Source organism: Chelonoidis abingdonii, chromosome 8 (genome assembly GCF_003597395.2).
Source record: "Chelonoidis abingdonii isolate Lonesome George chromosome 8, CheloAbing_2.0, whole genome shotgun sequence".
In the NCBI taxonomy this organism is placed as follows: domain Eukaryota; kingdom Metazoa; phylum Chordata; order Testudines; family Testudinidae; genus Chelonoidis; species Chelonoidis abingdonii.
The window spans coordinates 83,653,041-83,667,427 of NC_133776.1; the positions used below are offsets into that span (position 1 = coordinate 83,653,041).

General features: G+C 43.9%; 1 protein-coding gene across 2 annotated transcripts in view; it reads left to right on the forward strand.

The window, feature by feature from the left end:
* AMER1 (APC membrane recruitment protein 1) overlaps positions 1-14,387 on the forward strand; it is a 90,360-nt gene that overhangs the window by 16,697 nt on the left and 59,276 nt on the right. The window contains exons 2-3 of one of the 2 annotated variants that reach the window (XM_075068781.1): positions 993-4,530; positions 9,118-9,870. In XM_075068781.1, coding sequence (XP_074924882.1) covers positions 1,087-4,530; positions 9,118-9,123 — 3,450 coding nt within the window. In that variant the 5' untranslated portion in view covers positions 993-1,086 and the 3' untranslated portion in view covers positions 9,124-9,870. Of the gene's footprint in view, positions 1-992; positions 4,531-9,117; positions 9,871-14,387 lie in introns of those variants that run through there. The other variant, XM_075068780.1, reaches the window with a different exon arrangement.

Sequence of the window (14,387 nt, forward strand, 5' to 3'; positions counted from 1 at the left end):
GGGGAGCTAACAGCCTAGAGACCTGTCCCAAGCCCCAGCCTCGCGCCCTCACCCCCGAGACCCTGTCAGAGCATCCACCCCCCCCCAGGATCTTTGTTTAAACTTGGGGTGGAGAGAAGCTTTACTGGTTTAAGACCAGAAAAATCTACGCTGCAGGCATAAAAGACCAGTGCACAACAATTTTCACTGGATTTATTCTCTCTCTCCTCCCCCCTGCACCCAATCCCTATCCCAATGCCAAAAAGAAGAAATAATTTTATTTTGTTCACATCGAGTCAACATAGATTAAAGCCTCTATCTGTGGTGTTTCTGAGATAATCTGATCAGGGAGGTTTGTACTGAACTGGTTTTGAATGTAATTCTAGCTTTCCTGAAAGATGTTTAAAGACAAGTGAAATCTAGTGCAAATACAAATTACTCTCTTTATTCAGAGAAACACTGTCATTTTAGTGCTTGCTCTTTGGTTGTATTTAAGTGTTAACGCTCAAAATGTCGATAGGGAATATTTTGGAGAATTGTTTTGGAGAATCAGAGAGGCGCTGAAATCGGGGGCTAACTGATACTGGAAAGTTGATGGTGACTAAAGTCAGTGCAGTGAGTTTGGTGGGTCTTAGCCCAGTACTCTGTGGAGATGTGGCCACAACACACGTGCTCTCAGACAACCGCAGTGAGGCAGAGAAAGCAAATCTATCTCTCCATATGGGAAGTGTTTGTATTGAGGAAATGGTACTTCTGCCTTGAGGTTAAAATGGAGGCTTAACAAACTAGCAGCCTCGCAACCAGCATTAAGTCCAAACCCCAGTCATTAGTGAGAGGAGAGACGGTAAAAAGAACTAACCTATAGAGTGCGTTGTAGAGGTCTCTCTAGCTAGTGTTCCAACTGTGGTCATGAATATGCCCGACCTCTTTGCCTTGTTTCACCCACTCAAGTGATTCCAAGCCAAGCATTAATGGTTTCTCATGGCTCTCTCTTCTTTCTTTCATCCCTTTAGATCAATCATGACGTTTTGGTCCACATGCCCTGACGAAGACTCTGCTACCAAAATCTTTATTTCCAGCTAAATATACCTGGCTCTAACAGCTGCCATGGAAACGTGCTGTACAGAGGAGGCCATTGGAACCAGCTCTCCATCTGTAATCTGCAGGCAAGTGGAGGGAGGAGACCGGAAGCAGGAGGAGAGCAGAGCAGGTGACCGGCTGCCTGAATGGAGCGATGTTTCTGTCGTGGCTGTGGAGCAGGCACCCCCTGGCAAGCTGAAGAAAACTGCCTTCAAGCTCTTTGGGGGGAAGAGGAGCATATGCACCCTGCCAAGCTTCTTTGGAGGAAAAAATAAAGGCCAAGGGAAGGGAGCCTCCAAAAAGGGTCTCAGTAAAAGTAAGACGCACGATGGGATCAGTGACGTTGCATATGAGGATGGGACAGGGAGGTTGCGGTTGGAGAGCCCCTTGAATGGAGGGATGGACTCGCATCCTCGCCCACTGCCAAGCTCTCAGAGTACTCTCTTGGCAACAGACACCAGCGTCAAATTTGAGTTTCGCAGGCAGGAGTGCTCTCCCCTGGGGAGTGCCGAGGGCTTTGAGAAAAAGCCCAATGGAGACAAATCGTTGTCCTTCCCTAGACCCAAGAAAGGGCTGAAGGGGCTTTTCAACAGCATCCGGCGCCACAGAAAGAACAAAACTGCTGAATCTGAGAAAGTGGAGTGGGCTGCTGATTGTGGGGATGGAGAGCAAGCCAAGAAAACTCAAGGGGCATGGGTTGAAACCCAGCGAGCCTCTGAGGAGGAGAGTCCAAGAGGCACCCCTCTCCCCGGACCACGCACAGGGAGCTTGGATGGTAACTGCTCACTGAGCACAACAACCAGCCTTGGAGAAAACACTGACTGGCTCATGGCTGCTCAAAGTAGCTCGGAAGGAGATGCAGCAATGGTGCCTGTGGGCAAAGACGATATTCTGGATGTGAAATTAGACGCAGAGACTATTGTCTGTGCCAGCTCACCCTATGGTGGCCTCCCAAATGCACACCATCCTGACTACCCAGACAACGACCCCCCTTCAGTACACTCCGGAGACCAGCTCAGCTTGATCTTTGGAGATGTTACTTCCCTTAAAAGTTTTGATTCCCTCACTGGGTGTGGAGACATAATTGCTGAGCCAGATATCGACAGTATTGCTGAGAGCACGATCTCCATGGAGCGCAGTAGAGACGCTGCCAAGAGAAGCTCATGCCTTGTCACTTACCAGGGAGGAGGGGAGGAGATGGCCACGCCAGAGGAGGTAGAGGAGTACCTCCAGCAGCTGTGGGAGGGCACCACCGAGGTGGACAGCCGCTACAAAACCAAACTGCCTCAACCCATAAACAGTCCCAAGCTGCAGGGAGTGAATAGCAAGCTGGAGACTTGTGGCTTACATGAGGAGGCGGCCCATCTGTACACTGGAGGTGTGATGGATGATGTAGAGCTCTTAACACCGCCCAGTGACCAGCAAGAATCTGCCCCCAATAGTGATGAGGGTTATTATGACTCTACCACACCAGGGCCAGAGGATGAACTCGGAGAAATCAAGAAGGACCGTCTCCCAAGAGACAGTTACAGCGGTGATGCACTTTATGAGTTTTATGAGCCCGATGACACCCTGATGAGCCCCTCTCTCGGGGACGAATCCTTATTTGAGAGCAAAGCATCTCATCCAGAGATCTTCAGCCGCTTCTTAGACTTTGCTGTCCCTGCCGAGAAGAACCTTATTCAGATGATGGGGCAGAGCAGCGGAGTGATGGAGACTGAGGAACAGAGGCTGGCTGCTATTCAGAAACAGCTGCTGTATTGGGAGCTTCAGAGGGAACCAGTTGCAAAACGTCTGGATGTCCCCAGTAAAGAGAAATGTCCCAGAGACAAGCAATACGTTGAATGTAATACTAGAGCAGCCAAATTAATTGGCAAAAATCAGAGTTGCCTTGGTAGCGAGCAAGTTGCTTCTCCAGTTTTGAGCAAAAGTGTAGATGCTGGGATTTCAGTGTCAAGACTGGAAAATCCTGAGTGGAGGGACTTTCAAGGGACACTGTGTCCAGAAAAGTATTACAATGACCAAAAAGCCCAAGGAAATTGCCTTATTCAGCTCATGAAAAACAACTCTGTGTTTGATTCTGATTTGGATCATGCAGTATTTGGGGGACTAAGTAGCTTAGTCCCAGCCAAAACTGTGACCGTGACCTATCCCAGCTACAGAACGCATGACCCTGATAGCTGTTTTCAAAATGAACACCACAATGGAGTGGAAAACGGCCTCAGGGAACCCCAGACAGAAAGTGAATGTGAACCTGAGCATGCTGTTAACTTCACTCAGGCACTGGTTGAGTTCACTAGCAGCGGCACTCTCTTCTCTAGCCTCTCTGAAAGCCTTGGTAGCTCTGATTCAGGTTCTTCCTTCACTCAGAACCTTTCTGTCCTTCCAACCATGGTCACTTTTGACATAGTGGATGTGGAGCAGGAAGGCGAGGGAGAATGTGAGCAGCATCTGGAGATGAATGCCGACGAGGACATTGCTGCATCCTTTGAGGCCTTTGATGACAGCTATGTGCAAAAGGAGTCCTTCGCCGAATGTGATGAACGAATATTCCTGGGGTATCCCCAAGACTCTTTCCAGAGCTGTAACTGGGGTGTTGGCAGCCTTCCCCATCATTTGCACCTGCACGGCTTGAGCCCCTCCATGCCAGCACCACTCTCTGTCAACAGAAGGAGCAGGTCGCTTGACACGGAGAGCTTGGAGTTGGAGCTTGCAGATATGCCTCTCTCCAAGAATGGCCTTAAGCCTTGTCAGCTCTGGTCTAAATGGGACAGTGGCAAAAAGGACTCTGTCCCCAGGCTGAGCAGAAGCAAGGATGGCATTCAGCTGTCTTCGTCCGAAGGAGGAGAACCTGATGGGGTCCTTACCTGGCCAGTGTTGCAGCATGTAGAGTACAAAGCCGAGCTTTCCTCAGGGGGAGAGAAACCATGGAGCTATACTCCGACTGCAAGGGCTACCGTTGTCGAAGGCAACTGGGATACATTTGAGCAATCAGAAGTGAATTCTCCTTATGTGTCCCTTGGATGGAACAATGCCAGGGAGACTCCGGACAGGTTGCCCCAGGATACTGGGGCCAGTAATCTAATGCTTCAGATGCCTAGACACATGGTCAGACCATCCAATTTACCTCTGCAGACTGATACAAGACAGGCCCAAGAGGTGTCTAGCTCCTACAGGAATCCTAGAGAAAATATGGCCAAAAAGCTGGCTCGCGTGCTACCTTTGGGAGAAAAAGGGGCTGACTTACCTCAGAGCTTCGCTTTCACACAGTCCCCTAAAAAAAGAGCAAAGTGCAAACTTGTTGACATCACACAAGGAACGCTCCAGTTTCACGATGGCGCTGAGACCTTAAAACCCTCTGCTTGCTTTGCTGAGCATTATGGAAGCTCCAGTACAGACCTCCTGAAAGGGGAACCCGTACATGGGAACATGCTGCCCGTTAGTTGTCAAAGCACTACAGTGAATGTAATGGTAGCCAAATAGCTAATACTGGAGGGATGAGGGAAGGCAGCCAAGGATTAACTTTCAGGGAGGGGAGGGGTGGGGTGGTGGAAGGGGGAAAGTGTACTTCAATGAGTGGTTTTCATTTAGAATTGGTCCAACAAAGATGAACTCTTCTCTCTTGCAGTTGGGTGCAGTATGTAGTCCCTCACAATGCTGCTGGTGTTCTGCACTGCTGTGGGTGCTCTGTTGTGGTTTTGTGTAGGCCACCTCCTAGTTTCGTAGACTAAAGCTTGAGGCACCAGTTTTTGTCAGTGTGAACCACCACTCTGTTGACTATAATAAACTCTGCAGAGCGAGTATCAATACATAGTGCAGTTGCTGTTGGAATAAAATCTCCTGGAAATAGACTCCCAGTTCAGGCTAGTTTTCTGCAGCTCTATTTAAAGGAACACCATCAATTGCCAAAAGTCATAACTCTGAATGTTTTTAACACGAAATGAATGGCTGTAACTGTAGCATGAGTGGGATGATAAATAATATCTTCCCAGTGTGGTTGCTTTGTGCATTTGGCAACACTTGATAGACACTCAGATTTATGGTTTCACGTGCGTGGTCCTTTCCTCCTATTTAAGTTGCTCTTTCACACAGTGACATGGGGAAAAAACAAGAAAAAGTGGATGTAAAACTACAGATTGGCAGGGGACTTGAGACAGGTGCAGTACCTGGAACTACTTAACAATTAGAGCAATATTCAAAAGGAATTAAAGGTTTTTGTTACAATTTACTTCCTGTAAAGCTTCTTTTTGACACATTTTGGAATGTTTTCCACACTCTCTCATCACCTCAGATCCCTTCCCAGTCGAGAAGTGAGAGAAAGTATGGCATCTGCATATAGTGTTTTCTCCCCGCCAAAGCAAACGTCATTCAGAAAGAGAAACATTCCAAGCCAAACAGAGAACTTCCCTATAGATTTTCATTTTGGTCAAAAAGATGTTTTCTGTTGTGTGTAGCAGTGGGGCAGGAGTTTCCCAACCAGCTCTATTTTTAATTCACTTTATTTAAACAACACCGTCCTCCTCCCCTCCAATAAAAAAGCAACCTACATATTGATGGTGTCCCTTTAAGAATAAAATGTCAACTGTCCCCTTATTTCTTTGGCATGATCAAACTTCATGGTATATAATGTTCCCCTGAAATATTTTTCTTATGTGCTTTGCCCCATCTCCCTAAGACATGGGACATTATTAATATCTTTAATATAAGCTAACTTGGATCACGCCTGTAGCTGTTAAGTTGCAGATGTTGATACTTGTCTTCAAAAGGAAGTTTTGTGTTTTGGAATTTTATTTTCTTTGCATAAATTCATACAAGGAAAGTATTCTGTTAATTGGAATACGGGATGTAACACAGCCTAAATTAGGCTTCATAATTTCTCTTTCTCCCGTCTGGAGGAAACGACAAAGCTGGACGTAGTGCCACCCTTTTGCTCCCCCGTCTTGCAGGGAAGATGGAGGAAGTAGCAAGCTGTGGAGATGCACTTTGCTCTTGAGAGAGGGCTGATTGCATTGACAGAGCTCTTGAAAGCACCTGTTTTGGGCTATTGAAGCAGAACACTTCTTCACTCAAGGAGATTCCTTTGTCCTTGTCAGTCTTAAACACACGATTTCAGTCTCTTATATAGATCTCTTTTCCTCCTATCTGGGTCTTGCTGAGTCTCTCCATGCCTCAATCAAGGTTTATATTCTTGCACTTAATCTGGTTTCTGGTGGACTACAGTGCACTAAAAAAATTGCCCTTTCCTGTTTTTTGGTTTTTGTTTTTATTTGTGACACAGAGAGACTTTCTCAATGGTTTAAAAATAAAATTGCCAAATTTTAAACTAGAAATATCAGGTCCTCCTCTTTCTGCCTCCTTTTGGCAAAATCTGTGGAAGATATAAATAGTGATGTCTCACATGTATCTTTCTATCACATACTCTCCCCAGCTAATATTGATTCTGAAATGTGCATAAATTCCAGTCACATCAGATAACCAGGCTACAACTTTCTTATCCCATAACCCAGTTACAAATATGTTTCCAATTTGTAGTGTAGACTGGAGCTTAATGGTTTTGTATACCCAGGCTGAAAGTTCTATCTATGATACACATTTGGAGTCATGTTCCTAAATGGATTAGCAAACATCTGAATTGTAACCAGGTTTCTCCACTGTCACTGTATTTACAGTGTTTCCTCCAGCAAAGAAAGAGAAGGGGGGCTCTGATGCTTCGGAGGAAAAGAGAATATAAGATTTTTTTTGCCTTCCTCTGCAGCATGGGGCACGGGTCACTTGCTGGAGGATTCTCTACAATTTGAGGACTTCAGTAACTCAGACATAGGCAAGGGTTTGCTACAGGAGTGAATGGGTGAGATTCTATGGCCTGCATTGTGCAGGAGGTCAGACTAGAGTTTATTCATCATTGCAGTGAATTTTTGTTCTTGGTGTATCACAGTCCGACTTTATCCTATGAAAAGCCTAATTGCTAGTGGACAAAGGGAGCCCCATTGGCTTCAAACTCACTGGCAGAGTCTCCTTTCCTGATTCAGGAATAAATCCCTATTTAGCACGCGCTCAAGTCCCTTTGACTTCAATGGGGCGTAAGTATATGTTTAAGTACTGTCCTAAATGAAGGCCTAGGTGCACTAATCATCAGAATCTCCACTAGGACTTACCAGAGCTGGCTGAGTCCAGATCCCAGCTTCATAACTCAGATCTATTTTTACGTACTGCCATTCAGAAATATTGCTAGCGTGATCGAAGACATTGCTCCACAGACAAGTATTTGTAACATTCACTCTTTCTCTTGCTCTGAGCAAGTGTCTAACACTACATTTTTGTTTTTGTTTTGAGTATGTCACCAAAGACCTCTTGTGGGTGTGAATTTTTGTTTTGTGGTTTTTGTTTTTAAATGGTGTGGCCTTTGCCAAAGTTTTGGTGAAGCATAAATGCGACAGTGCTAAAAAGAATGTTCACTTACGAATGCATGTCTCTAATAATAAGCATTTTGGTTGTAGGTACGTAATGGGAAGACCTATTGTAAACTGTTCCTATAAACTAATGTGAATGCAATACAGCTAGGACTTGGTAATCTGACTTTATACCAAAGGTTTTTCTTCCATTGTTTCATAAATTCTTAATTTGATTTGAACTCCCAACAGAGAAAATTGATAAAATTATATATTTCTAAAGCATTTTAGTTCCAATTTGCTGGGTTATTGGAGTATTCTGCCCCATTAAGAAATAAGAATTTTCAATATTCTAATTAAACTTTTAAAGTACAACTGGGAAGGGGACATAACACTATGAGGTTTAATCTACAATGCTCCTAAAATTCCTGTCTATGAAGGGGTAAATAGGATCAGTCTTCCATGGTGATCAAACTTCTGGTAGAAATAATCTTTTTAAAAAAATTGGACTATAAATTTTTAATTTAAAAAAGCTGATGGGTTGAAATGACAAAATAACTTAAGTGCTTATTAATAAAATCAAAAGTTTCAGAAGCACACTTCAAGTTCCAGCTTATTTTGAGCTTTGTGGTAGGGAAAGGAATTAAATTGACAATGGAATTGCAAGTTCTTACTTCAGCAGAGATTTTGGGAAACCCACTACAACTTCTCCGGTCACATGTCGCTAATTTCATTCAGCTCCAGAGCATATGCTATGGGTAAGCTCGCTGGTGTTTCTCCTGCCCTGTTGTTTAAGGTTGAAACAGCTGGTGTTTCTATTACAAACCTTATTTCTCTCCTTGCCCAATGGTCCCCCAAAAATAGATCTTGACACAAATGGGGCAGATTAAGGATGGAGAGTTATCCTTAACTTCCATTTCCTAGTTTGTCAGTTGATTACTAAGCATGCATAGTAGCTGCTTTTTAAAAAAGTTAAACACTTCTTTCATTAAAAAAAAACAACACACACCCAAAACTAATGAATTGACCAAATGAATAATACACCCTCTGCTGCTTTTTGTACGGTGGGGCACTCTGACACCACAAAAAGCTTTTCCTGGTTGTGGGGGTTTTGGGGAGGTGTGGGGTTTGACTCTTTCACCCTGCTTCACTTACAGCATTTATAAATAAAATTGCAATTAAGGCCCATTGCCAAAATCTTCCAATCTGGGTTCTTCCTGTTGGGCACCTAACTAAGGATGGTCTGACTTCTCAGTTAGTGCTCATCATGTAACAGGATCAAGCAATCATCTCTTTATCTGGTGGAAGTTAGGCATCCATACTGTAAAATTTTAGCCTGGTTGTTTAATAAGAGTGGTGTTTGAGTCAGTAATCAACTGTCAGGAACAGCCAGTTGTCCTGCTAAGGCATTAAAAACAGAAGGACTTTATTACACGTGGCACTTGCACAAAATGTCTTGCCCTCACATGGTTAACTGGCTATTGCACATGCAGTCTAAACCACTGACATTCAGGTCAGACTACCAAGTAATTCTGTATTGCATTTGGGATTTTTTTTATACGTATGAGAGAGGTCAATTTTATCTATTTTTGTATAGTTTTACATTTTATATTCATAGGGGAAATTTTATGGACTCTCGTGCATCATGTTAAAATGGTGTGGCTTACAGTTCTGACGAAGAAAAAGCAATTGCTGCTGCCACCATCTGTGCAATGAAGAAACTCTCTCTCTTCTCTGCTACACATTGAGGGCTAATTCTGAAGATCAGAAGCTGGCCCCCATCCTGCCATCCACACGTTCCATGGACGCTAACTACTTAGATCTTTTGACACAGGAATGTCACATTTGTCACATGCTGTTTTTAGCTTTGTTTTTAATTCCAGTCTGTGGACTGTCTCTGTCTCCTCTCTGAAAGTATCACTGACTGTCTTTTAAAGCTAGAAAACCATGGTGAGGTTTTTGTGTGTGTTTAATGTTTTTGACTGTATCCAGCAGGGTCCATTTTTGATACCTAAATAAGCTCTGGAAGGGAATTCTGCCCTTTTAAGGACTTGCCCATCTGGAAGGGGAGATGTTGGGGCTTTGGCCAGTGAAGCTGTCAGGAAAACCAAGGCAAAGCTCCTGTTCTGTGCCTGACAAGAGTGTGGGCTTGGCTGGGGCAGTCCCGGGTTTTGAACATACATGCTGAAGAGCTGGTGTCCTGGCTCTTAACCAAGTCAGTAGTAGCAGTGCTGCTTGTGCTCTGCAGCCTTCTCCCCTCCAGCAGAGAGTGGCGGTGTCAAACAGTTAGGTTTCCTCAAAGGGGAAGAGGCTGTCACTGTTGGGGCAGGCAGTGAAGAAGGCAACTGCATCCCCCTGGCTCTGTTCCTCCTGCTGGGCTGAGCAATGGGTGCTGCCCCCCACTAATTCCAACCCATCAGCAGGAGTGACATCCCCTACTTCCCTACAGTGCAGGGAGCTTTACCTGTTCCCAGCATGCTACAGAGCAGCTCCTCCACTGAGACTCCTGCCAAAATGGGACTAGTCAGCTGCCTCACCCTAGCTCCTGCCTTTTCCTAACTCTCCTGCCTCCTCAGCCCCACCAGCAGGTTTGTTCCTCAGCCGTCACCAGAACCCTGGCTGCTGCTCAGCATTGTCCAGGGAAATCTGGCAACTATGACACTAATTTTAAGGGCCCTGTTGTTCCCCTAGTGGCTGATCATGGTTTAAAGGAACATCGCAAGTAAGCAAAGGGCCTGAAATTTCATTGTGAACGTGCTTGGGGATTTTTTTTTTTTTTAAACCTTCAATTCAAAGTTTGATTTCCTCTTGATTTTAAGTAGGTTCCAACCTCTCCTGCCCATTCCCCCTCACCTTGCAGGATTTGCAACCCAAGCACAGTGGCATGGAGTATGAGGCCCAGAAAGTGAAATGGGCTAGGTGCAGGGAGTGAATTGACAAATTTATGTTCACTGCTGAGCAAAAAGCAAATGAAATGGTGGAAAGCTAAATTATTAAAGCTGAATGTAGAGTTTTGTTTTAAATTTGAAAGTGATGGCAATGCAGGTGGAGTTACTTCACTGTGCATGGGGTTTGTGTGTCTAATTAAATGACTCTTAACCTGACAGTGTTCCTATTCATTATTGTGTGCGTGGTTTTTGTTTTGTTTCTTTTATGGGTTTTTGCTTCTGTTACTGAAATGCAAATTGGGTGGAGGACTGTGCTGCTTACATTCCTTGGGCATTTTGACCCACACTTCCTTTTAACATTCCCTTCTCTCCACCCCCCCCCACCCCCTTTAATTCTGAAGGTATTCAGTCTTATGCAGTTATTTGTAGTGTCTGCTGAACTGTATTTAGGCTGTGCAGCTCACTTTTTCCTGCAGATCTGTATTATTCTAGAAGTTAGAAAGGGAAAAGACCTGTTCAGTTATCCACCCCATCTCCCTGCCACTATTGGATAGTTCATGGCAACGCATTTTCTCTGCAGTCCTTACCCTTAGACATTCCATTGAGATGGAAAACTGCTTGTTCCTCCTCCACGACTCCTATTTTGTCACCTCTATTGGCAAACGAAAACAAATGAATGAGATTATGCTTGGGCAAAAAGGACAATTGAGGGATAGAGGGAAGGCACATGTCCCTTGTAAAGCAACTAACCTTTTCCCAAACTTCCATCAGTTCTGCTTAAGGCATGATAGGATCTCCCCTTCGTGATGTGGCAGAAGTAAGTCACCTGTTTCTACAAATAACTTTAGTACATTGCAGACTGGAAACCTTATGTGTTCTGCACAGCTTGAGCCAAGGGAAGACAGCCAGGTTCTCTCCTGCCCCTTTCTTGATAGCCAACTGTTTCATGTTTTCTTTTTTTGTCCTTGACATGACTAGTTGTTAAACTTTTTTAATGTATTTACTGTGTTTTAAAATGAATGTTTCTTTCATTGAATTCTAATGAATAAACTTCAGGGTTTTAGAGAACACCCTTTTTCCTTGGTGTGTATGGTTTGTTTTTTATTCCTCAGTCTGATTTCTGTGTTTCTCTGGTATTACAATTGAAGGGGAAAAGATTTTTGAAAGTAAAGTGAAAAGTGATTAGGAAGAATGTTTTAATTAATAATAATAATAAAAAAGCCTGAGCCCAACTTGTTCTGGCTACTTTCAAACACTTCAGTGTACCCAGCCAGTTTTTTTTTTTTGGCTGATTAGAAGGTACAGTATAGGGAAGAAATGTGTTGAAAGAATCACTTTAATTTGTATCAAAAAGGACCCTGAGACCCATGAGTTGTGCACTGGTTAAAATATTTGCTGCCTAATGTCCTTATTTCAGAATGAGAATACCCTATACCAGTATAATTACACTGCTGGTAGATTTCCCTGTGTAGACAAGTCCTATAGCTACATGTCTGTTGTTCCCCCTCTCCCAGGCTGTGGCCAAAACACTGCAAAGTCTAGAGTCCCCCCTCACCTTCCTTCCACACAAAGGGGTGCGCTATTCAATGTGTCTAAAATTCTACTGTATTGATGGAAGCTGCAGCTTACCAGAGCTAGTGTTCAATAGGTGTAGACACAAGGACTATTTCATCCAATCCTGGAGAGAGAGAGAGAGAGTGTGTGTGTGTGTTAGGCAGCAAGGGGTGCCATTCAATTTCTGCTGCTAATGATGTTTGCCTTCCAGCGTTCAAGGGCTATTTAAAGGAACAGCATCTGTTCTGGATTGCTGTGCTCCTGCTTCATGCTGCTCTATCTGGTCACTGGTTACTGCCTGGAACCGGTCACTTTATCATGATGTGTGTTTCGAAGGTGAAGCTTTGAAGACTCACTAGCAAGGTAAGATTTGCTAAAACACCCTGAGCCTGCAAATAGTAATCTAAGGCACATGGCAACAGTGAAATAGGCCTTTGAGGATGTGAATCAGCTTGATTTCCTTCAGGGGCCATCTGACTATTAGCTGGACAATAGCTTACTTTACAGTAAGTAAAGCATATTAAAAGACTAACTCAGAGGTTGAGCCTTATACCTCAAGAGCTAAGCAAGGAACAGGTGGAGAAAAATAAAACTTGTGGAGTATGGATGTTAGTGGTAGGGTGTGTGGGACAGGTGCTTGGGCTGACGCTCTGCAGCTATCTTTCAGAAGGACCACAGAAAGAATGCCCTGGGGATATTCACTCCTTGTCCGGGACAGACTCTTTTACTTGAAAAAGGAACTTGTTTAGCTCAAATGGGAGAGGCCTGTGCTTTTGATGCAGAAAGTCTGGTGTTTGATCCTCACTGACAGTCTCTGATTGGAGGTAGTTATACAGAGCTGTAGTTGCATGATGGCCCAGCAATATGAGGGTACAAAGTGCCCCCAAAATCACGGATGGAAATCTAATATGAGATCCTGCCTGTAACTCAAGGTACTGTTTTGGAAGCTGCTTGTGTAACACAGGGATTTGTAAAGTCTGCCAATTATTTTAAAATGCACCAAACCAATTAAAAGAATAATCCCCATCTCACAGGAGAGGGATTGAATTTGTAGACGTAATTATCTGTAATGTATGACAAGCTGATACATTTAGTGTCTCCAGAGCAGTTGTCAAGGGAGATGGTTTTCCAAGCCAGGTACCCTGAGAAACCCCATCATTTGAGTCCATTCACTGGAAATTCAAGACTATTGATTATGCTAAGGAGAAGTCTCAACCTTTATCTGTTGTAGATCAGAATGGCCACTACACTGTGTGCATGGTTTTAATCTCTGCTATTAATAATGCTTCTCTTTCACAGTCCAGAAGCTCTTTAGAGAAACAATGTCCATTTTTGTAGCGCTGAAAATTATGCTTTTTTTTTTTTTTTAAACACTTCTTGAACTGTTGAAGATTCGGTGTCCTTTATCTTTTCTCTCTTTGGCTTTCCACTGAACGGAATCACTTGTCTGTTTGCACCAGATGTAAACAAAATTGGCAAGGGACCTTTAAGACAATCCCAGGGTCCCTGCTGCAATAGTGTTTGCTTCTTTATCTAGCAATCACATACTGGTTGGAGCTGCTTGCTCCTTAGAGAATTTGAGTGTCAGGCCCAGATATGATCCTTATTTATTTAAGATGCAAACAAGATTTATCATGGCAGTTGACTTTTTGATCAGGGATCAACAGATGTGCACAATGATTGGTTACAGGTAAAACTGCTCAGTATTAGATTAGCAGATGCTCTGCTAACCCACCATCTGTTCTCTTTCTTTGTCCATGCCACGTTGCCCTTGAGTGGGTGTCTTAACCAATTAAAAACTTTAGTGCATGTAGAAATCATAGATCAGCAATATTTACACTTAATGAGAAGCAGCGGGGAAAATAACAGGATGACCAGTCCTTAAAAATACCATTTATTCTGATAACTGTAGGAAAGCAGCATTCTTAATGATGAGCCTCATGAGTTCAGGAATAATGAGTCCTTATTTAATCTCTCCTCTGTGTTCTCTGCTTTGAATCTCTGCATTTAGAATGTGGCTTTTTCATTTATATGAAGTTATATTAGACTCTCATCTTTTACCTGGGCTCTAGACTTATTTGCATATACTTCTAAAGAGCCATCTGGGCAGAGCAGTACAAACACCCTGTGAGATTTGGATGGACATAGCAGAGAAAGACAATGTTCTGCCAGTACTTTAAGGGTCTACTCCATGAATTTCTCCCCTTGGCATAAGCAAGACTCCGTGTATTAAGGGTACGTTTGCTGCAGAAGGGAAGGATGGTTTAAACCCACTTAATGTTCTTCTTCGAGTGCTTGCTCATATCCATTCCAATTAGGTGTGTGCACGCCGCGTGCACGTCCGTCGGAAGATTTTTACCCTAGCAACACTCGGTGGGTCGGCTGGGCGCCCCCTGGCGTGGCGCCGCTATGGCACCGAATATATACCCCTGCCGACTCATCCTCTCCTCAGTTCCTTCTTACCGCCTGTGTTGGTCGTTGGAACAGTGGAGCGTGG